The sequence below is a fragment of the Battus philenor genome, unplaced genomic scaffold, assembly GCF_028537555.1.
Source record: "Battus philenor isolate CCGP_79_NKW_IND1 unplaced genomic scaffold, ilBatPhil1.0.hap1 SCAF_29, whole genome shotgun sequence".
In the NCBI taxonomy this organism is placed as follows: domain Eukaryota; kingdom Metazoa; phylum Arthropoda; class Insecta; order Lepidoptera; family Papilionidae; genus Battus; species Battus philenor.
The window spans coordinates 6,788,453-6,813,585 of NW_027181692.1; the positions used below are offsets into that span (position 1 = coordinate 6,788,453).

The 25,133-nt window shown below is 33.8% G+C and overlaps 1 protein-coding gene across 2 annotated transcripts in view; it reads right to left on the reverse strand.

The window, feature by feature from the left end:
• LOC137926274 (uncharacterized) overlaps positions 1-25,133 on the reverse strand; it is a 122,661-nt gene that overhangs the window by 34,158 nt on the left and 63,370 nt on the right. The window contains exons 2-4 of one of the 2 annotated variants that reach the window (XM_068769869.1): positions 18,845-19,234; positions 10,163-10,384; positions 1,696-1,920 (exon numbers count right to left, since the gene is read on the reverse strand). In XM_068769869.1, the coding sequence (XP_068625970.1) occupies positions 1,696-1,920; positions 10,163-10,384; positions 18,845-19,234 (837 nt within the window). The remainder of the gene's footprint in view (positions 1-1,695; positions 1,921-10,162; positions 10,385-18,844; positions 19,235-25,133) is intronic. The other variant, XM_068769868.1, reaches the window with a different exon arrangement.

The following is a 25,133-nucleotide window of genomic DNA, read 5'->3' on the forward strand; positions in this document are numbered from 1 at the left end:
ATAAATAATAAATAAAGATAGATCTTAATTAAATCTATTCGCGACAATTATTCTTAAATAATTTTATTTTAAAATCAAAAGACGCCATTTTGATTTTCCGATGCAATTCAGTTACGAAATCATCACTACAATAGACAATTTTGACGGTTCAGTGTTGCAAGTGAATCGATTTAAAAATTACTAACAATACTCCCGAACAGTCGCTTCAAATTGCTCTAACGACATCGGCGAAGCCTCAACTTGTTCTTCCCAATAGTTTAATGGCCTGAACAATTTGGCGCCAAAGTGTTGCAGCCACAGATACAAAATAATTCACGCTTTTAAACTTCGCTGCACGTTACAGCTTATTAAATCTTATACTGCCACAGATAAAAAATAAATTATGCTTTTTTTTAAATTCTTAAAATCAGGTTATACAAGCAATTGGTATCATTATAAATAAACGAAGAAAAAAAGGTAAGAACAAAAGAAATTGAGAAGAATGAAAGTGAGTGAAGAATAAAGATAAAAATTTGGAAAACTTATTTGTAAACAAAGATCCCGATCCCAACAAATAAGGGGTACGGGAGGCCTCCAATAGCGGGGGCCAACAAATAAAATAAAATTGGTGTGTCCAAATACAATACATATACCAAAATGTCATTTTTTTTTAATTTCGTGGTTCGTGGTCAAGGTAATGATGGCGGTGATGACAGTCATCACATGTACCCGAAAAGGTAAATTTTATTAAAAACAAATCAAATTTGAACAAAAATCAAGGAGACGTAACGTACGTCGCGTGGATATTAGAAAACAATGTTGATATACGAAATTGTTAGTATTCAGAATACACTGAATACAGGGTGATACGAACTGACTTTGGAAGTGTTAGTCCAGCAGTGGGCGTGGGGCTTAATTGACGATAAAAGTCATATTGAACTCCTTGCAATGTTAAAGATAAGAAAGAGGCATTGTTTGCTGTATGCGCATTTATCAGCGGACTGGCGGGCGGTGCACTTTGTTGCACGGCTATCATTGCATGTGCGGAAGTGGCTAAATATTGGTCCTTTTCCCACTTAGGATGGACTTCCGCAAAATAACGCCTGATTCCATTAAATATACTTAAAGGTGCAAAGATCCCAAACGCACCCACATTTAAGAAGAGAACAAAGGTAACTTAGATGGTTTTTTATGTGACCTTTTACATAATTATACTTAAGCATTTGACTGCTAAGCTATTCTTTAAAAAACGCACGAAAATTTGATTTCGGTAACTATGTGTATTCGTTTATATGTGTGTTCATATATGCGTTAGTTGATTCTTTTAATTTTTTTGTAATATAATTTGGTTAAAATTAATAAATATGACATGCGGCATTAAAAATCTATGATATTTATTCTTCCCTTTGTAATAACTATTAGAAGAGAAACATCCAACACTTTACATTGTTTTACATATAGGTTATAATTTGTTAGAAATCTTTAATAATACCAAAAACAAAACAATTTATATAAATTCTAGCATATATCTAAACTAGAAAATAATATTGAAAAACAATTATAAATATATATAATGTTATATTTATCTATGGAAGAGAAATGAAACGTGGCAAAAAGTCATGTATTATAAGCAGTTATATTTAGATATAGCTACTACATAATAGCAGATGCTATTGTTAATTTCATACTGCTATATATGCTATTTTGTTCACGAACCTTTCGTCGCACCGACAGTGCATGAGTGTGTTGACTCGCCAGTTATATAGTCCAAACTTCTTCTCCATTCCACCGATCCAGAATGGGCAACGAAGGTCGTGTACACGGCAGCAGCGGTCTGTTCTGGTGTAGCCGCCCAGCTGGGAGTAATGTGTGGCAGAGAATCCCTTGCCACACCATTTAGTACCCGGAACTCGAAGTATCTCCATCGCGTCGCGTTTTTTTCTAATAAACGATTTTTTTTTGTTTTAACACTAAACCTTCGCTGTTTTTCGGCCAGTTATTCACGTCAATGCAATGACTTCTTTTTTTTTTAATTTATTTTTACGTGTGAGAACATTTATTTAAGCTAATAATAAGTGATTTTAAACATACATAATAACGTATTACAACAGATAATAAATAAAAAAAATTGAAACCAAAATTAACTAATTTCTGTTATCTATTACGTTTTATTTTTTAGGTGGTTAATTATATATACAGATTATAAATCCCTTCCAGTCTAATTGTAACACTACGTCTTTCTGTTTATATTTGAAATATTTGCAAAAAAATAATAATAATATTTTATTTATTTATTGTCGTTTTAAACTCTACTTTCAGTGCCTGTCCAAAGGCTTTGTTATAGAAACGTATCAAGGTATTATCAATTCAAATAAACTTTAAAATCATAACGGAGGGTTAAAATAATAGGTTTGTAATGTGAGAACGTGAAGATGGACTAGATTATATTATTAGCTAAGGCTACAGGTTCAAGGATGCTCTCCATCCACGGGGCTCAGGGGGTAAAGTGCAAGGTATAGTCCGTCAAACAAAAGACACCCTCGGACTGTATAACAATGTTCATCACGTCACACACGTGCGTATATTGCACGGATGAGACTCAAGATGCGATCGCAAGATTCATCAACGTGAATACGGCAACCGCCGCCCAATCATTTAAATATTTATTTATTTAAATATCACCCATATATTTATAAATATACAGAGTTCACTTTCGAATTGCCCCTAATAATCAAATTGCTCCCTTTTGGGGCGTGGGTTCCCCCGTTTAGAAACACTGATCTAGTCGACATACACTGTTTGATAATTTACATTCAACACTGGAATCGGAGACCAATAATGCCTTTGGTAGCTGTCACTTGATACGCGTTTATTTCCGAGGATATCCGAAAGGATCTTGGCTAGATATCACAGATACAAGCTGAAGTTGGCAGGTTGAAATAGAAGTAGGCAGATTTGCGGCAGTCGGAGCTGGGGGATCCTGGTGGACGAGATCGGACAGGACCTTTCCTTGTCAGCAGTCGTGTCGGTGATGCTGGGCGGGTCATCGGCGTGGAGGGCGGTGGAGAGCCGTGGCGACCGAACGGGATCGGCAGAGGACAGATCCCGCTCAGAGACGACGCCGTCTGCGCAGGGACGCGTCTCGCGACGTCCCTCCGGTGAATGGTGCTCCCCTACCATAAACGGGGCCTTCGGAGTAGCGGGAGGTTTAGGGTGGGGGCCCTAAACTCCCACTAGCTTCGGCGACTCTGAAGCGTTCGATGGTTCGACGTGGTCTCGAACCATCGTGACAGCACCACGAGGGTTTCGGGGGTAGCGTTTCCACGCATACCCCGGGACGGACTATCGAAAATAGCACGGTGCGGGGGAAGACCGCGTGGCGATCTCTGACCGGGAGATACCGCGGTCCCCCGTATAGCGCAGAGGGCGATCACCGGGGGGGGAGTTAGTGGGTAGGAATCCCACATACCCCTGTCTCCCAGAGGCGGGGCATCATGAACGTCTGGAAGATTCCCCCCCACCCCCGAAACCAAAAAAAAGCAGTTGGCAGACTACACTTTTGTACTTGTCTCTAATTCCCCCCATAGTCGATTCGTAACACCCTGTATTCAGCGTATTCTGAAGACATTAACAATTTCGTATATCGACATTGTTGTCTCCTTAATTTTTGTAAAAATTTGATTACATTTTTTAATAAAATTTGCCTTTTCGGGTACATGTGATGATTGTCATCACCACCATTATCACTCCAACCATAGAATTCCCATTGCTGGGCACTGGTCTTTCTCATAGATTTATAAAAAGTTTATTGAAAGTATTTCTGCTATATGCTGACTTTAACATGGCCATATATGTCTATTAGATTCTAGTGATCACTTATATCACAGTGTAATTGATACTAATTGTATAATTATATATAAATACTAGCTGATCCCGCAAACTTAGTTTTGCAAAAAAAAATTGATATTTAAATTTACAAATAAAAAATAAGGGTTGATCGTAGAGGGGTGAAAATTTATGGTTGTATGTATTTCTTCAAAATTTTTTTAAGTGTGAACAACCTTTATCACTAAGAGGTATAGAAAATAGATAGTAGTCAATCCTCAGACCTACTGAATACGCATATTAAATTTGGTAAAAATCAGTCAAGCCGTTTCAGAGGAGTTCAAGTTCGAACACCGTGACACGAGAATTTTATATATTAGATTTAAATAATATGTCTGTATGTATAAAATTATGATTTTATAACTGTTATAGAATCGTCATGAGCTATAAAGTCAACGTATCGCTTTTTATACTGTATATCAACCTTTTTTATTACCATATCGAGCGGTTAGGGAAAGAAATAAAAAAACCTTGTCTATGGGACGTTCAATTAAGATGCCTGATGAAATAATAATGTCACAGATTGTAAATATTTAATTATTAATTAAATTAGCATGCTATGTTTAAAATAGCTGTTATATTTTAATAGCTATAATTATATTATTAGCGGGACCGGAAAGTAATGTCGCTTTTTGAAGTTAAATTCACACGACTACATTTTTAACAAGTTTTTATTTCTAATCAACAATATATTCACCTTCGTCGTCAACCTTTTGCCGTCTAGTATACAAAATCAATACCGGAGCGGTGAGAAATCAATCGGTTTTTCTGTAAAATATGTCGACACAAACGACATTACTTTCCGATCCCCCTTATATATATATATATATATATATATATATATATATATATATATATATACACTCAAGTAAGAAAAAGGGTTAAAAATTTAGTATTATTATATATTAAAATTAATTATTGTTTCCTATATATCTGTCGCATTTCCATAAAAATAAACAAAAAGAGAAAAAAGTTCCAAAAAAAGTCGCTTCTTAATTAGTACTAATTTTCACTGTGCGTCGTTAGATTTTCGAGGTTGCGTTGTTTTGGGTTCGAGTCTTTAATTTTTTTTAATTTTCTTTTTTTTCAAAAGATGGCAACACTTGTTTCTAATTGCGCCATGCCATCAAAACTATATGTTAAACTATGAGTTCCAATTTTGAATAAATGAATTTCTTTTTTTTATAATAGAGTCAAAATGTACTAAACTTTTAAAGATTTATTTGGAAGAGGTTATTTAAAAGAATATCTTTATTGTCTCCTATCTGTTATAATTATGTTACAAGATGTCTTTGTTGATTTGTCAACCTTCCTGGTATAGATGGTCGTTAGAGATACAAAAAAAAGGGTTTTTATTATGGCTCCTTTATCTTTAAATCCAGTATTTGTTTTACTTTTATCAAAACAGATGTTAAAATTAGAAAATATACAAATACACCTATCCCTCGATTTACACGGTACTTGTTTTACACGTTTTCGCTTTTACACGGTTTTCCAAATAAGTTTTTTTGTTGTTTTAATAACCGATTTTAATACCATTTCTCATAATGTAAATATTTCTGCTTCAAACATCGAATCGGCACAAATAACTTCGAGTGATGAAAGTGAATTCGAACCTTCGATTCCGAAAAAAAGAATGGGAGTAATTTTAGACAGTGATAAAGGAGAATAAAACACCTTCGGTTTTAATTTTTGTTCTTCTGTTTAATGTATTGTAATTAAAAAAAAAACAGTGTTTCCGTAATATATTAAATATTTTAACTTGTCAATGCATTATATTTTTATTTTTGTGCACAACTAAAAATATTGAAAAATAAAATCACAACTGTTAAATAGCAATATTATGCATTTTCTGCAAGCTTTTCGATTTACACGGTTTTGACTTGAAAATTTTTAATTTTCGATTTACACGTTTTTCTCAGGAACGTATCTACCGTGTAAATCGGGGGATAGGTGTATATTAATTATTATATAAACAATAGATTTAGCAGGATTATGGAGGAAGAAGATGGCTTTATTATATATTAGGGGGACTGGAAAGTAATATCGCTTTCTTAAGTTAAATTCACACGACAACATTTTTAACAAGTTTTTATTTCTAATCAACAATATATTCATCTTCGTCATCAACATTTTGCCGTCTAGTATACAAATCAATGCCGGAGTGGTAACAAATATTTCGTTTTTTTTTTGTAGATATCGACAGAAACGATATTACTTTCCGCTTCCTCTAATGTTCATATATATATTTATTAAAATTGCTCTTTTTTGAGTTGTTTATTAAATAAAAAACATAAAATATAATAAATAATTGTTATTATTATATCTGTTTTATCTTTATTCTCACCGATGTTTAAAATGAACGCCACCATTACGAACACAAGCTCACGCACTTGTTCCCCTAACATAAAACGTGCTAACTCGCTTCCTATTTATTAAGAAAATGGTTAAGAAATATTTATTAGACCTATGATTATATATCTAGTTATTCATTTTTTTCCTCTGGTTCTTTATTCTTTCAGAAGCAAGTGCGATACAAGTTACTTTGATGTATATGTTTAATACTATCTATGCCGAAGCTAAGCGTGGAATTTTACAAAAAAATAGTGCCTTTAATTTTTTTTTCGTTAAAGAATTGTTTTGAAATAAATGTAGCCTATGTTACACTCGGTGTTTGGCACTGGTCGATCTAACATATGAGGATGCCCCGTGGAGGGGTGAAACACGTGTAGAGTAGATTAACGGTGGTAGTTGTGTTTCGCATTGTTTGCCGCACGCGCATTTATCAGCGGACTGGCGGGCGGTGCACTTTGTTGCACGACTACTGCTGCATAGCGGAACTAGCTATATAGTAGTCCCTTTCTTAATTAGCCTATGTTATTCCTTATTACATCAGCTACCTGCCAGTATAAGTCCAGCCAAAATCGGTTGAGCCATTTCAGAGATTAGCCGGAACAAACGGACTATCTATATGCACAAAAATATCTAATCCCCAAGCTTTTAGTCCGAAGAAATAGTAAATGCTAGAAACGCAATAGCGTCTAGCACCAATCGAATATATCCAGTAGCGATTAGCCGGAAGATATAGACAGACATACAAAAATTAAAAACAAAAGTAATTTTAGTATATGTACTGTATATATATTCATATGCGTGTAGTAAAAAAACAATATTTTACCAACAATTTTATTTATTTGTATTGATTGTATTTATATTTATATGTTATACTGTATTTATTGAAAGCATATATGAATAAATGTATAATATATACATATGTATATTTAATCTATATATACACAATAACTACACATTATTTATACTTCAACTGTTACCATACTATAGTTGTCTGTAAGAGATTGCCTCGTGTGAAAAAACCGCCCATTGTATTATCTTTACTATTATGCAAGTATATATTTATTCTAGAGTGTTCAATAAAGAATATTAAATACAAAAATAGTTTGAATTACTTTAAATTTTTCTCCAAAAAGACAGTTTACGATTTAATTTATAAATTATGCGAATAGCTCTGCATTATGAAATAATATACAATATAATATAGTATACAATAATAGTGTTGACAGAAAATTATCCATTCATTGCATCACACATCCTGTACAATTACAGTTTTATATTTTATGGTAATGTTGCAATACTAATTTTTTTTTATTTACATGTGACAATTCCCATATGCAATATCGAAACGCCATTAAAATATAAACATAAAAACATTCATTTTGCAAAAAAAATCCTTATTTAAACGTAATAGACTTTTGGGATAAAAAAAACACCCGCAGAAAAATGTTTTAGATGCGTTCAGAAATATACATAAATAAAACTTTAATATCATGTCAACGTATAAATGTACAGCAAGGACTGGGCCTCCTCCCAAAGATCACCATGAAGACAGTAAAAAATTTGGCCATTTGTTAACAAATTTTGCATGTACAATTTACTGTATGAATGTATCATAAAAATGATACTTTAATTAATCAAAATTAGTGATAGCTTACAGAACAGAAAGGTGATCATCATTGGTAAACTTATGATCGGTAAATGAACAATTGCCAAGACAGGCATATGGAGTGATAGCAGGCTCTAGCGCGAAATGTATAGCCTTCGGTACTTTAAGGTTGTAAAGAAGAGGATAAGTAAATACAGTGTAGAATGTACTCCCACAAGGAGGTACCAGGTCTCAACTGGTTTTATTGGAAGGTTATGGATCATCGGAAAAGGTTCTATATCATTCCCTTAACCCTTTCGATACTGCAGTACAATAGTGTGTCAGAACTAAAATTGAAATTATATTTATTTCTTACTTCAGGCGTGTGAATGGACAGTAATACCCCGCTTTACGCGAGGGATACGTTCCAAAACAAAATCGCGTTAACTGAAATTCGCGTATAACGAGGTTTATGATACAACATAGTCAAAAATTATTACAAAAAAAATACAAATCATTTTAATCAATCACTTTAATTCTAGGAACACTTTATGCAATATATACTCTTTGTTTTTTAGGGAAAAATACATCTATTGACTTTTGGGTAACGTTTTGTTTACGTTCTTGTAAAATACGTTCATAACACCCAACACTGTTTTTAATTGTTTGACAGATGGTCAAGACGCCATAGAGAAGTTGATGACTACATTATATTTATACGCACTCTTTCGCGTAATTCGTGGCATTTGAGCGCGAAATTTCCAATTCGCGTTATAGTGAAACCGCGTTTAACGGGGTCGCGTAAAGCGGGGTATTACTGTACTTATTTGTGCAAATGATAATAAAAATATAATTTTTCACTAAGATTTTTTTTATAAAAAACTTTAAATTCGATATGGGATTATATGCTCCATTGGTCTAGTAGAATTGTAAATTTCTGTCTCATAAGTCCTTAAAATGTCCTTAAAATAAATATTTTACCTATGACATTTTTATTGCAAACTGCTTATTAATTTGACGTAGCAGTCTCTCACCACAATTCAGTGTTATGTCCAGATGTTTGATGGGACATATACAATGCGATTAAAATAAGAATAGGACGGGCTCTCGGCTAACTTCACTCATATAAGTACGGTCAGCATTAAATATATAAAATAAAAAAATAATAGTTATTGTTTTTGTTGATTGTTTAATTTGTTCTACAATGAGCAAAAGAGGTAGTGTTTTACATCGGCGAGCTCGAGAGATTATCACCAATGTTGATAAGTACTTCGAGGAAGAGAAAAAACGTGCCATTATGTTGTTGGATCAGTTAAAACAAGCAAGAATTGTACCAGGGCCAGATGGCAATATTCATATATCGCGTGATGTATTTGGAAGTTTCATTAAGCATTTGGAAACTGCTTCGAAGGTAACCGAGCGAGTGACTTTAGCCCCTGGTATTATTTTTTAACATTGCTTTTTTTGCACACTATACCAAGTTCCCGTTGTGACGTCACAACATGGCGCTAGGCCGGTCCTATTCTTATTTTAATCGCATTGTATATTCCTACAGGTAAGGGTTAAGCAATGTCATATAGATCCAAGATATGGTCACTTACGACGGACCTTATAGTCACAAGAACAACCAGAGAGCAGTGGAGAGGGCTATGCTCGGAGTTACGCTGCGAGAAAGGTGAAGACCCACAGGATCCAAGATTAACAATGTAGCTCCAAGAATTGCCTGTCTGGAGTGGCAGTAAGAGGGGTATATCGCTCGTGCGATTGATGGCTGTTATCACCGAAAGATCCCCCACTAGATGGATGACTTAGTTGTCACCGAAAGCCCCCCCCACTAAATGGATGACTTAGTTGTCACCGAAAGTCCCCCCCCACTAGATGGATGACTTAGTTGTCACCGAAAGTTCACCCCACTAAATGGATGACTTAGTTGTCAACGAAAGTCCCCCCCACTAGATGGATGACTTAGTTATCACCGAAAGTCCCCCCACTAGATGGATGAATTAGTTGTCACCGAAAGTCCCCCCCCACTAGATGGATGGCTTAGTTGTCACCGAAAGTTCCCCCACTAGATCATGTCATGGGAAGTCGCTGGATGTGGACAGCCTAGGATTGGACATCCTGGGGATTTTTGGGGGAAGGCTTTGTCTTGAAATTGGTGTCCATCTGCTGCAAAGAATCTCAAATATCTCTAAAAACAACGCCTGAACTGTCGCATAAGACTCTAAAAGCAGGCGGTGTAAGGCCTTGCTGTAGTAAATATAGATGAAATGATAATGAACTCCCATAAAAAATAGTAAAACCGGCAACCCATGAAGAAAAAAACCATAAAAGAATAAAAAAAAATCACAAACTGACCTCCTATCGCACCGACAGTGCGAGATCGTGAATGGCCTATAGTTAAAATAGCCGTACTTTTTCCTTAGGGCTCCGATGTTGGCCCGGCAGTTGTCGTGCGCCCTACAGCATCGGTCTTCCGCCCTATCGTCACCTAGCTCGCTGTACCGCTCCGCTAGCTGACCAGCACCGCACCACTTCGTCCCCGGCATTATGAAATTCTCCCTGAACGATCTTCGCGACCTGTTGTTTTGGGTTACGCGGATTAGTTGGACGTGGAAGATTTTTTTGGACAAGGTGCATGATTATGATGATATGTGATGAAAATCAGTGGTGATATCAAGGTATAAAACATGAAGGGGATTAGTCGTTTTATTAGACAAAGCCGTATGAGGTAGAAAGGATTTTCTGTTTTGGTAGACGAAGGTATAGTCGTGGAGTGCATTAATTAAAAATCCGTGCATTTGAAAGAGGAGATATATTCTGTAATGAGGATGAGTGGTGTAGGTAGACGAAAGTAGAATCCGTTGCGACTTTTTTGGTAAACTAAAGTGCAGTAGGTAGAAAGGATATAAGAGTTTTGTAGGCAATGGCATCACATGGTCAGTAGTTTTGGCGCAGAAAATGTATGAAACAACGTATATAATATGTAATGAAAATCAGTGGTTGTGGTAGGTCAAGATATAAAAAATGGAGGGGATTAGTCGTTTTATTAGACAAAGCCGTATGAGGTAGAGAGGATTTTCTGTTTTGGTAGTCGAAGGTACAGTCGTGGTGTGCATCAATTACTGAGGGAATATATTCCGTGACGAGGATGAGTGGTGTAGGTAGACGAGAGTAGAACCCGTTGCGACTTTTTTGGTAAACTAAAGTGCAGTAGGTAGAAAGGATATAAGAGTTTTGTAGACAATGTCATAATATGGCTAGTAGTTTTGTTGCGTAAAATGTATGAAACAACGTATATAATATGTAATGAAAATCAGTGGTTGTGGTAGGTCAAGGTATTAAAAATGGAAGGATTAGCTGTTTTAGTATACAAAGCCGTATGAGGTGGAGAGGATTTTCCGTTTTGGTAGACGAAGGTATAATCGTGGTGTGCATCAATTACTGAGGGAATATATTCCGTGACGAGGGTGAGTGGTGAAGGTAGACGAAAGTAGAATCCGTTGCGACTTTTTTGGTAAACTAAAGTGCAGGAGGTAGAAAGGATATAAGAGTTTTGTAGACAATATAATAATATGTCCAGTAGTTTTTATACGTAAAATTTATATAACAAGATATATAATATGTAATGAAAATCAGTGGTTGTGGTAGGTCAAGGTATAAAAATGGAGGGGATTAGTTGTTTTAGTATACAAAGCCGTATGAGGTGGAGAGGATTTTCTGTTTTGGTAGACGAAGGTACAGTCGTGGTGTGCATCAATTACTGAGGGAATATATTCCGTGACGAGGATATGTGGTGTAGGTAGATGAGAGTAGAATCCATTGCGACTTTTTTGGTAAAGTAAAGTGCAGTAGGTAGAAAGGATATAAGAGTTTTGTAGACAACGTCATAATATGGCCAATAGTTTTGGTGCGTAAAATGTATGAAACAACGTATATAATATGTAATGAAAATCAGTGGTTGTGGTAGGTCATGGTATAAAAATGGAGGGGATTAGATGTTTTAGTATACAAAGCCGTATGAGGTGGAGAGGATTTTCTGTTTTGGTAGACGAAGGTACAGTCGTGGTGTGGATCAATTACTGAGGGAATATATTCCGTGACGAGGATGAGTGGTGTAGGTAGACGAGAGTAGAACCCGTTGCGACTTTTTGGTAAACTAAAGTGCAGTAGGTAGAAAGGATATAAGAGTTTTGTAGACAATTTCATAATATGGGCAGTAGTTTTGGCGCGTAAAATGTATAAAACAACTTATATAATATGTAATGAAAATCAATGGTTGTGGTAGGTCAAGGTATAAAAAATTGAGGGGATTAGCTGTTTTATTAGTCAAAGCCGTATGAGGTGGAGAGGATTTTCTGTTTTGGTAGACGAAGGTACAGTCGTGGTGTGCATCAATTACTGAGGGAATATATTCCGTGACGAGGATGAGTGGTGTAGGTAGACGAAGGTAGAATCCGTTGCGACTTTTTTGGTAAACTAAAGTGCAGTAGGTAGAAAAGATATAAGAGTTTTGTAGACAATATAATAATATGGCCAGTAGTTTTGGTGCGATAATTAGTGGTTGTGGTAGGTCAAGGTATAAAAAATGGAGGAGATTAGTTGTTTTAGTAGACAAAGCCGTAAGAGGTAGAGAGGATCAACTATTTTGGTAGACAAAAAAGTCCGTGGTAGATAAAAGATTTAATCCGTGGTGTGGATCAATTATAAAGATGTAGACTTGAAAGAGGGGATATATTCCGTGGTGAGGATTAGTGGTATAGGTGAACAAAAGTAAAATCTGTTGCGACTTTTAATGTTTTAGGTAGACTAAAGTTTAGTAGGTAGAAAGGATATAAAACTTTTGGTACACAATGGTATAACTTGACCAGTAATTTTAGTGCATAAAATGTATTATACAAGATATTTAATATGTGAGGGAAATCAGTAATCATATCAAGGTATAAAACATGGAGGGCGTAAGTCGTTTTAGTCGACAAAAGAAAGAGGTAGAGAGGATCTACAGTTTTGGTAGACAAAGGCATAAACCGTGGTAGATAAGAGATTTAGTCCGTGGTGTGGTTCAATTATTTTGGTAAATTGTTGTACATTTCATGGTGAGGATAAATACTTTTGGTAGACCAAAATATAATCTTTGTTAAAGTCCAATGGTTTTGGTCAATAAAGATATTCATTATGAAAATCAATAATTTTACTAGTTTAATAAACCGTTGAGAGGATAAGTAATTTTGGTAGATCATAGTATATTCCGTGGTGAGGATGAATGGTGTAAGTAGACAAAGGTAGAATCTATTGCAACTGTTAATGTTTTTGGTAGACTAAAGTGTAGTAGGTAGAAAGGATACAATAGTTTTAGTGGATCGAGATCAAGGATATAGGCGAAGGTGTTAAAATTCAATAATGAATATGCCAAAGACAGTTAACAATGTGTTAGTAAATGAAATGAATTGGACGATTTGATGAATTATTTTAATTTAATTTTAGACCAGTAAGATTCTAATTTAAAAAAAAAGTGTCAACACTAGTCATATTTAAAAAAATAACAGATTATATAAGAACTTTGACACACATGTTATATAATGTTATATATACGTAGTTTATTATTTTAAAATATATTTTTATATAATCGATATAACTTAAAATTTATTTAAAAAAAGTTATAATTTCAATAACTAATCTATATTTTATTTGAGTATAATTAAATACATCGATATACAGGATGTTTTGTTTATCGGTATAAAACCTTTAACCATCTTCCGATCACGGGCGTGAATTCACGCCTGAATATACGCCGAGTGACGTCTTTGATTTTTCTCTTTTTTTTAATTAGATATTAAAGCCTTTATTTCTTACTGTAATACAATTGCAAGTACTTATTGAAAGGGTAAATGTATAGCTCATATATTAGTAAAAAGGTTTATGAAGGCTTCGATACTTGAGTCAAAATAATTACAATAATATTTAAGAATTTAAAATGAGACAGTTTTTTTGTCATAAGATAAAAATAATTTATCAAATCGTAAAGCATTCAACGGTGATGGAATGTTGTGTGATGCATTTCACGCGTATCCCAATTGCAGTGAAGAATCAAATAGAGTAGTAGCCGACAAAAAGACAGCTTAGTCTATATCTGCCGTTGAGTCTATGTTGTTTTGCTAAATATAGATGACAACTTTACAATAGATATATGCTTTCATTCTCTTTTCTTTTAACATAAGTACACCTATCCCCCGATTTACACGGTAGATACGTTCCTAAGAAAAACGTTCAAATCGAAAATTAAAAATTTTCAAGTCAAAACCGTGTAAATCGAAAAACTTGCAGAAAATGCATGATTTTGCTATTTAACAGTTGTGATTTTTTTCCAATATTTATAGGTGTACACAGAAATAAAAATTAAAAATTAATATATTACGGAAAAACTGTTTTTTTTTATTTAATTACAATACTTTAAACAGAAGAAAAAAAAAGAAATTACTCTCATTCTTTTTTTCGGAATCGAAGTTTCGAATTCACTTTCATCACTCGAAGTTATTTGTGCCGATTCGATGTTTGAAGCAGAAATATTTACATTATGAGAGATGATAATAAAATCGGTTATTAAAATAAACAAGAAAAAAACTTATTTGCAAAACCGTGTAAAAGCGAAAACGTGTAAATCAAGTACCGTGTAAATCGGGGGATAGGTGTATATATTTATATATTACAATTAAGAGATTGTGATGTATTGTATTTTATTATCTGTAGAGATAGGCTTCGATTTCTGTGATAAAACCTTCACATGTTGTAAATTAAATATATAAGATTCATCCGCGTACTATAATATCACACTGCGATCGCAAGCCAGTCTGTATCTTTCCATATATATCTTTGGTGGAGGCCTATACCTTACACAGTAGGTGTATACGGGCTGAAATAATATTATATGTATTACGTGAAATTTTGTAAATAAAAATTTATTCTACAATCTATTCGGATAATATCTATGAAGAACATGCGAAATAAATCGACCGGAAAAACATATTGACTAAGTTTTGATATCTTATATGCAGTATTAATAGTGTATTTTATATATATTTTATTGTTGGGTTTCGATAAAAAACAAACACATTTAGTTAATTATTTAATGTTAAGAAATCAAATATGTTACACTTGTAAAATGTCCGTTGATGGTAGATGCAAAAGATCGTCTTTTTTTAGAAGCCGGTGAAAGACGCCGTGCGTTCCGATACACGCACTCAAGTGCAAATAAAAAGTGTCACGTTCGGATACAATATCGAACACACACACACACACATTATATATATATATATATATATATATATATATATATATATATATATATATATATAACCTCCTTATTTACGCGGCATCTCGTTCTCCTATCTGAATCTATGACAGGGAATTGTCTTACTAAATATTTTTATAAGCATTTTATTCTCAATTTCTTTTCTTCCTTTCTTAGATTATGTTCATACGTCACCTTCTGTCTGTCACATTTCTTATAACTTTTTTTATTTTTATTATTATATTTGTACATCTTAGCTGTAAAAATTTGTTTTTTTTTATTATAATACTTTATGACAGGTATTTATTACTATTACTGAACCTTAGGTTTTATGACTTTATATGTGATCTCGCAGTATTTTAGGAATCTGTGTATATATCCCGCACTCGTCTTCAGGCAGGCAATGCTGCCAACCACTACCTTCCTTCTTAGCTAGATCTCTATATCTCTGTGGTCGTGCGTGGTACTCTGTGTTTGGCACTAATCGGTGTAACATTACTCCTGAAGATGCCCCGTGGAGGGGTGAAACACGTGTTGAGTGATTTGACAGTCGCGGTTGTGTGATTCGCATTGTTTGCCGCATACGCATTTATCAGCGGGCTGGCGGGCGGTGCACTTTGCACGACTGCCACTGCATGTGCGGAAGTGGCTAAATATTGATCCTTTTCTTACTTAGGGTGGACTTCCGCGAGGTAACGCCTGATTATATTAAATATATTATCTGTTCGTATAGCAATGAATAAGAAACAGCAGGCAAAACAGAATCAGAGGTAAGGAGAACGACAAAAGAATCAAGATCACCGACGTAGCTCGAAGGATTGTTAGTTTAAAGTGGCAGTGGGTATACCACATCGCTCGTGTAATGATGGCTATTGGGGCCGAAAGATTACCGAGTGGCGACCACGTTCCAGTAGGCACGGAGTGGGTACAACTCCCACCGCGTGGACCCACGAGAAGTCGATGTGGGGAGCGCAAGATTGATCATCGTACGATCTTTATGAAGTCCTATGCCTTGATGACCTCCATAGGTTTAAAAGATGAAGGCAGTGTCTTACACCACGCTCTTGTCTACCCCTGAGTTACGGAAGCACGAGAGTCTATTCTTGAGTTTAAACCTATTAAGGTGGTCAGCGAATCCTTCGTGCTCTGTGAACATCTGGACCAGAATCGTGACCAGGTCCACCTATAGGTCGACTAGACGTCCGGGAAAAATATCCTCGTTACGGAAGCCTTACATATACCTCCTGTTCCATTAGTCGAGTCTACCTTCTGAGTTGACGCTTGACGAACAGAAACAGGAACTTTTATATTGTGATCCTCTTTTCCTGTTCAGGGCCGTGTTCTTGCCTAATGACCCGCCTTCTGATGGATTGAATGCGCATCTACCACCACCATTACTCACCCACCACGTTTTAATGTTATTCTCTATATATCTCTTTAATAATATTCCCTTTTATTATTAACGCTAAGGGATGGAAGGTTTTCGATTTTTCAACAGTTTGATGGGAGGAGAGAGTCGCCAATAGGTCTTGCAATACCGGCATTCCGGAATCCTGAATACCGGAATCCGGACGATTTTTGTCCGGTATTTATGTAAATGTATTTCGGTATTACATTAGTTGATAAAAATTAAACTCATGCACAATATAAATTTAATTTAAAATAATATTAATCAAATACAAGATTTTTTTTTGAAGATATACAAAATAATCATTGTATTAAAATCTATATCAGGCACATTTATTTACAAAATGTACAAGATTTCTTAATGACAATAATGCCGACAAGTGTAGAATTAGAAAAAGCTTTTTCGGCGTTTATGTTTTTTAAGAGCATACTTATAAACAAAATGCAAGTTATTGATATTAATTCATAAAAAAATGTTAATTTAATTATATTTTTGCATTTTTAATTACATAACGACATACGAGCTTATTATATGTAAAATGTAATAAAGAATTTAATATGTACCTTTTTTACTCTCACGATTTTTTGTATCCATCTTCTCCAACTGTCTATGTAATATAATAAATAATGTCTACTCTTTTCAGAACAATATTTAGTGGATTTCATATATTTGTTAACAAGTCAATATAACAACTGAGGTAAGTAAAAAATAACTAGTATTTTTTTATTAATAATACCGGTTTTAATACCGGTATTTTAATATTTCAAATATCAATTACAATACCGAACTAAAATCTAAATTAGATTAAAATTAGATTTTAGTTCGGTATTGTAAGCCCTAGTTGCCAAGTAAGAGACAGTTTGGCCATATCCCGTACACTAACATTGTATTAGCACTTATTATAAAATAGTAATTTTTATTAATATCTAAAATAGTTCTAATTGGAGACAAAAATAATAATTCCGTGCTAATTTTAAAATAAGGAATTTTGATAATTTCGTTAATGTCGCAATAATATAACCAATGACGTTTAATAAAATGAATTTAATTTATTTATTTTAAATTCTGTTTAAAATAAATATATATGCAATAGGCATTTTCTGTGAGATTATTTGTCTAAATAATAATCGATTAAAAGTAACAATTATGTCATATAATTTTATATTTTACCGATAAAGTTTTTAGGTTAGTTTTTACGTGACATTTAATATTTTTTTATTATCATTGAATTATAAATATAAGCTGATTCGTAATAAAACAAAAACTCAATAACATTTAAAAGAGTAATATATCTGTTAGGTTTTGTAAATTTGTAATATTTCGACGATTATATACACGTAACAATATATTTATTTTTATCTATGATATATGTTTGACAGCTTACCAATTTGTTTTAAAACAAAAAAAAAACATTATGCGATGCACGAAAAATGTAGATTAAAAATATTATAATATTTATTTATATGTGACGTAAAATATTATACAGTTTTAATAGACATTTGCGCAAATTTTATTTAATATTAAAAATATAATTTCAGAACTATATCATATTAATTTATATTATCTAATTTATTGGTGTTTTAAAATTAAAAGTCGTTTCTCAACTTTTACAAATATTACAACAAGATACGTTAATATATATAAGTAAGTAAGTATATGTTCTATTTAACTTTTATTATGATTTCTTTATTATTTTGCGTACAGTTTTTCTTTCCTAAGTCATCGCTTAGTTTACGTAAAACTAAAACTTTAAACGTATATATATGTTTAAAATATATAAGCCTGTACCATGGTTGATGATTGAACTAACTACACATTTACATTTATTTTGTTTGTTAGTCACAAAATGACTTAAAAATAGAGAAAGAGTGAAGGAAGAGGTCATTGCATTGATGTGGCCTGTGAAATAAGTTGTATCCAATCCAGAGTGAATACGATTGATAATAATGAGCACAGATAAAAAAGGGTGCATTCATTAACTTGTCAAAGTGGATATACATTTTATAAAGTCACACGTTTTTATCTAATCTTATTTCACAAGGTCGTCTCGATTTTAAATAAATTAAATATTATTTATCTGTGGGAGTTTATGCAGTAAAATTGAAATATAAATTTTAATTTGACTGTATATCATTTTTACGTAAATATAGACAAAAACTTTTTGAATAAATTTGTTTAAAATAAAATTAATCGTCTTAATATATGTATTATTATGTTTCAAATTACGTTTCATATATATAACGATAGAAATAAATTGAAAAACGTGTAACTTCATAATTTAATTTATTTCATATACGTAGCTAAAATAAATAAAATAGGAGAATAATAAAAAAATGATGTATACCTTGTAAGAGCTTGTTCTCCAATTTTATTTTTATTCGTCATCATGTAAGTCAATTCTTCATGCCTTTCTATGCATTCCATTTTTAATCTATCATAATCCAGCCAAACAGCAATATCAGGTGGTAATTTTTCATTTTCTTTTAACAATCTCAACGTCATATTTCCAAAATGGCGGTAAAATCTCTCGTTTTCGACGTCCGTGTCTTTTTCTAGAATTTTATATGTCTGCTCTTCTAATGCTAGTTTCAATTCTTTTCTTAATGTTTTTAAAAAATTTCTTGTTGTTTTTACATCCGCTAGATATTCGCAGTCTTGGATGACGCCATTTGGCGTGTATATGACTTGAACAAGATGGCGGCCATCTGTCAGCTGACGTAGTTTTATCCCGCCACTGTAACAATTAAAAAGTAATTATTAATTATTATTGTTTTCCATTAATTATACAAGTGGATTGGTTATAGTTGTAAATGTTGGTTAAATAATAAGTGTAGTAATGTTTAGGTTTAGATTTGCGGGGGCTGACTTGCTCTCATTTAATGTAAATAAAAAAATCAATGGTTTAAGAAATATTAAATGCGTAATGATAATATATTTTAAAATTAATTATTAGTTCCCTGCAGATTTTGTATTGTAAGAAGTTATTCATTGTCGCGTTCCGATACAAAAAAGAAATGTTACATATTTCAGAGTGATCACTTTATATAGGTTGATTTGAGAAAAGGAGCAATCTTTTAGGATTTTTGCTGATAAAAGATCTGTACATTTATCCTTTTTAAAGTTTTAATACATATAGCAGTGTAAAAAAATGTACTTTTAATAAAAAGTTTAGAAATCAAACTGTGATATCTAAGGAGTGAAGGAAGGTGTAAAGAAAGACAAGGATGAGAGATATTATGAAGGAAGAAAAATTACACGTAATAGAATATGTGAATAATGAAAGAAAAAATAGACAATAAAAATGAAAAACATTAAAAGTAGGGATGAACAAGAGGTTAAAAAATATCATATAACCTATCACCCTGTAGGTGTCGCTATCAACGAATCTATCTCTAAATCAGAGTTCCCCAAACTTTTTTGTGTCGTAGACCCCTTGCCATGTTTTTCCGTGTTGGGTAGACCCCCTACTTACCTGATATTGATTTCCTGTAAATTTCTAACTGTAGTGAAGTTTAGTGTTAAAAACTCAAAGTAAAAACACGTGTTAATTTATAAATTTATTAATTGGATTTAAATTAAAACTACTCAAAATAAAATTTTGTATGTACTATACCAACTAAACCAATTTATTATACCAACATCCTACAACTTACACAATTTTATAAACATATATAATAAATTTTTCACTTCATAGGTACTTTTATAAATAATGTAAATGTTTTATTATTATAAGATAGTATGATGTAAGTAAATAGGTACTATCAGTGTATGTGTTGAGATCCACTATCGTGGACCCCCATTTTCATTTCATGGACCCCCAAATTTTTTTTCGTTGACGTAGATCCCTTGCAGGTTGTCATAGACCCCTAGGGGCGATATAGACCACTTTGGGAATCACTGCTCCAGATGTTAAACACGTACTACTCCTTCCAGACATATAGTATTAAGTACATATATATTGAGCCATTGATTATAAATTTAAAATTTCAAATATATTTATTCAATTAGACATATACACGCAGTTTTGAATTGTCAATTATTTTAACATTATAAATATTAAGTTACCACAGGCTTGTTGATCTTAGAGGAATATTTATTTTCTCTTGATGCAAGTGCCTGTTAGCCTGAAGGCTTTTACAGCTTCATCCGAGCTGAGTTCACATAGCGGAACTTAAAAATCTTAAACCGTCAAAAATTCAACAGTTACTCTTTTTAAATGATATTTAATATAATTGTATGCGAATGTGGGAAGTTATAGACGTACGTCGTCCACAACTGGACATAGTTCTCCCACTTAGATTCCTAATAAGTTGGAAGAAACTGGAATCCGGGGTTTTTGGTCGACCTAAACAAGAACACTTGTCCACTTGTGGGTAAATATCCTATGCTGTTAGTCATGAGTTCAGGAGTGGAGTCCTGAACCTTATGGACCCAGTGGTCATCCATTTGGCCTGCCCATTGGCACTAGCTTGACAATCTTCTGAGCATATTTAATGTAATCAGGCGTTATTTTGCGGAAGTCCATCCTAAGTAAGAAAAGGATCGATATTTAGCCACTTCCGCACATGCAGTGGTAGTCGTGCAACAAAGTGCACCGACTGCCAGTCCGCTGATAAATGCGCATGCGGCAAACAATGCGAATTACACAACTGCCACCGTTAAATCACTCAACACGTGTTTCACTCCTCCACGGGGCATCTTCAGGAGTTATGTTACATCGATTAGTGTCAAACACAGTGTGCACTCTGTGTTTGACTTGTGTTTCTAGTGGTCCTTTTCATAATCTTCTCAGCTATGTCGGTTATTTTAGTTCTACGGATTTCTATTTCGATGTCGTTAAGAGATTCTGAACACACACTTATTCATGGATCCTCACTACCTTACCTTGTTTCAGTTCTGTTCTCATAACTGAAGCTATAGTATCCTCGAAGATCTTAGTATTCAACCGGCATTTGAAGTCGAGCCGGAATCCTCCGATTCCGGGACAATAAGGTACCAGGTGGACCACGGTCTGTTCCACGCCCGGTTCACAAAAGCACAAGGGGTCCTTGAGCTTCAACCGGTGAAGGTACTCGGAGAACTCCTCGTGCCTCGTGAAGAGCTGGACCAAGACCGCGTCCACCTCGACACTGCGGAAGCTGTGACGGCGGCGTCCGGAAAAAATTTCCGCGTTTTTTTTTAATGGCCCTCGCTATTGGGAGCCTCTCGTACCCCCTATCTGGTGTGGGACAGGGACTTTTGTTTTCATTTATTTAATTTTTCACAATCTTTTTTTTTATTTTCGCTTTCTTCATTTATGCATCCTACGATCTTTCATTCCCTGTTCATTCCACATTTCTTCCTCATTCTCTTTCGCTCTGTGATCTTCCATTCCTCTCTCATTGTACATTAGTATTTCATTTATTTTATTTCAATTTACAATTTACTAAGAGTTGTTACCATTATTTCTTATTTATTAATATTATTTAGCTTTGATCGATGACGTCGTATCTTCCATATACCTCCTATTATATATATATATATATATATATATATATATATATACATATACATATACATATATATGTTTAATACGGGTCTTGTTCGATTTTATTATGGATCTATGTAGCGTTATACAAGTCAATATATATCCTAGTTTCATTTCACCAAAAGCAGAAGATATACTATAGTTGAATCGAATGAGTTTAAAAATGTAAGATATTTTTTTATATATAATTTGTAAATGTAATTATTTTCGCAACTGTATTAAAGATCGTGCTATTTTTAAATAATAAATAATACTTAACAAAGTGGATTGCAGTCCGTCGGGGTTTATAAAGTACCTATTAGTTAACACCCCTGTGTATAGTCCACGCGGTCTCGGCAAGGGAGGACGGGATAGCTTTATGCGGAAGTGAAACAGTAACTTTATACTATATTATTACGTACTGTGGGTTCTGACTTGAAATGAGACACCACTGGTTCACAAGGAGTCCTTTATTCACAAGTCAGATGGTCACCCTACTTTAACACAAAGTATACTTCCGCTTAGTCCAAACAACGCTTCCAAATCGCTCAAGAAATCACTGTCCAAATAACTTGCCGAATAGTCACTTTGTATAACTGATCGTAGATATTAATCTTATAACTCGAAAAACAACACTGAACTGTCTACATGGGGAGTACACCTATTTATACAACGGAGAAGGTTCTAGTAAGTTCGAGATAGTATTCGGTTAGAATTTCCGAGTACCGTACACAAAAATTTATTAATAACTTCAAGGTCACGCGTGTGTTCACGGCACTTCTTGATTCTAGGGTTTTTTTTGTATTTAATTTTTTTCCTTCCACCCCCTATTTAATTTGGAACAGGATTTTGTATTTCTTAAAAATTTTTTCACTTGAATTTTTTTTCGTTCTCGTCTTCCATAGTACACAATATTTTTTTTCCTCCTTCTATCATTCTACAATTCCATCTTCCTTTCTCAATCATTCCATTCCTTTCATACATCCTCAAACACTTCAGTTATCCATATCTATTACAGTATCACAGTTTTAATTGGTTTAATTATTTTCTCGTGTACATCAATTTTATCACGGATTTATTTTACAATTTATATATATATATATATATATATATATATATATATATATATATATATATATATAAATAAGTGTGTGTGTGTATAATTAAAAAAAGTATATCCGTGGTTGCTATTCCAGAACCTTTCGGTCAAAACGCCCGTAGAATTTATTTATTTTTCGATCTCACAGCTAAGCTCTGAACAGTCTTGTTAATTGCTCTCTGGGTTACCATGTGCCTTGGACAATATCGATTCGAGCAAAAAATTAAAAATTTTTCATAACATTTTTTCCGTTCACTTTTGCATAAACACGTTCTCATGTTAACTAAATCAAAAGTTCCGACTTACGAGGGTTGAGTGTAACAGATATATTTATTTGTTGCCGCGTTGTCGCCCAATTGAATACGTCACTTTGACATTCGGCCAATTGTTGGCGGGAAACGCACATGTCAAATTGACGTTTGCTGAATGTGAACTAACAAGATGTATTTAATGGAATCAGGCGTTACTTCGCGGAAGTCCATCCTAAGTAAGAAAAGGACCAATATTTAGCCACTTCCGCACATGCAGTGGTAGTCGTGCAATAAAGTGCACCGCCAGCCCGCTGATAAATGCGTATGCGGCAAACAATGCGAATCACACAAACGCCACCACCAAAGAACTCAACACGTGTTTCACCCCTCCACGGGGCATCTTCTGCACTCATCTCTGCATCATTGCACGACTACCACTGCATGTTCGGAAGTGGCTAAATATTGGTCCTTTTCTTACTTAACAAGATGTGTTTGAGCTGAGTTATTTCTCGCACGATGTGTTTTATGTGATGGATCTTCACGTTTGTTCATCATTGTTAGATTCCAGGACTTGAGAAACTCGCTTTTAGTAACAACTATATAATGTAAAACATGATTTTGACATTTTGTTCACAAATGTTTCGGGACCCAAAAAGATAATAAAAGACGCATTTTCTCTTTCAGTTTAATAGTATATATGTGACTAATTATGTATTTAATGTTTCATCTGTACTATAAAAAATTATGTATTTAATTTTCTATCTATACATTAGTTTATATAAATAAAAAAATCGTTCATGTTTTTTATTATAGATAAATCATCTGAAACAATGACAAAGTCTATGGTACATGCTTGCCTAGAAGATACCTATTCTCTCTTGACTCCAGGCTCCTTAGTTATATCTAGCTTGAAACAAAGAAAGTAGATTGTTCCAAATCTTGGCTGTTCACTATAGTGGTATCAAAACGGTTAGTTTCATATATATGCCCATATATATATGTCTGTCTCTATGTCCTTTATATAATAGTAAACTATAAATTTGATCATGTGATGATCTTCAGCAAAGTTATTGTACATGAGCCCGCGAAGGTTTCTAAGCTACTATGACTAATTTTAGACAGATGGCGCCACTGTTATTCTAATGAATTTCATATATTGCCGTGATATATGTTGATTTGAATTGAAACGAATACAGCGTACGAATTATGACGTTTCAAATTATGTGTGACATGATAGTTAATGTAAATTGTGAATTTCATTTCCTGCTCACATAATTAAAATGTACGCGAATGTAGTCGCAGGATACAGCTAGTATAATATAAATTTTCTTTACTAAGGTTTGTGCTTTTTTTTTAAATTCACTCTATTTAATGACTTACACTTATGTCGGCGACTGTACCAATGGACACAGTACTACTGTAAATGCATCTGTATCAAATTGCAATGCGACTATCCAACGAACCGCGAATGGGGTTGGGGTACAGCACCATTATCTTTGACAGTAATTAGGATGGAATACCAACATCCTTATATCATAAACCTATTTGCTTTATTGATGTAACTTAATAAATAAAAGGCAGAAAGATAAATAAAAATCGTAAAATAAATTATTAATAATGAAATCAAAATAAAAAGATGATGTAACAAGAATGAAATTTAACAAGGACTCTGTGTTTGGCACTAATCGGTGTAACATAACTCCTGAATAAGAAAAGGACCAATATTTAGCCACTTCCGCACATGCAGTGGTAGTCGTGCAACAAAGTGCACCGCCCG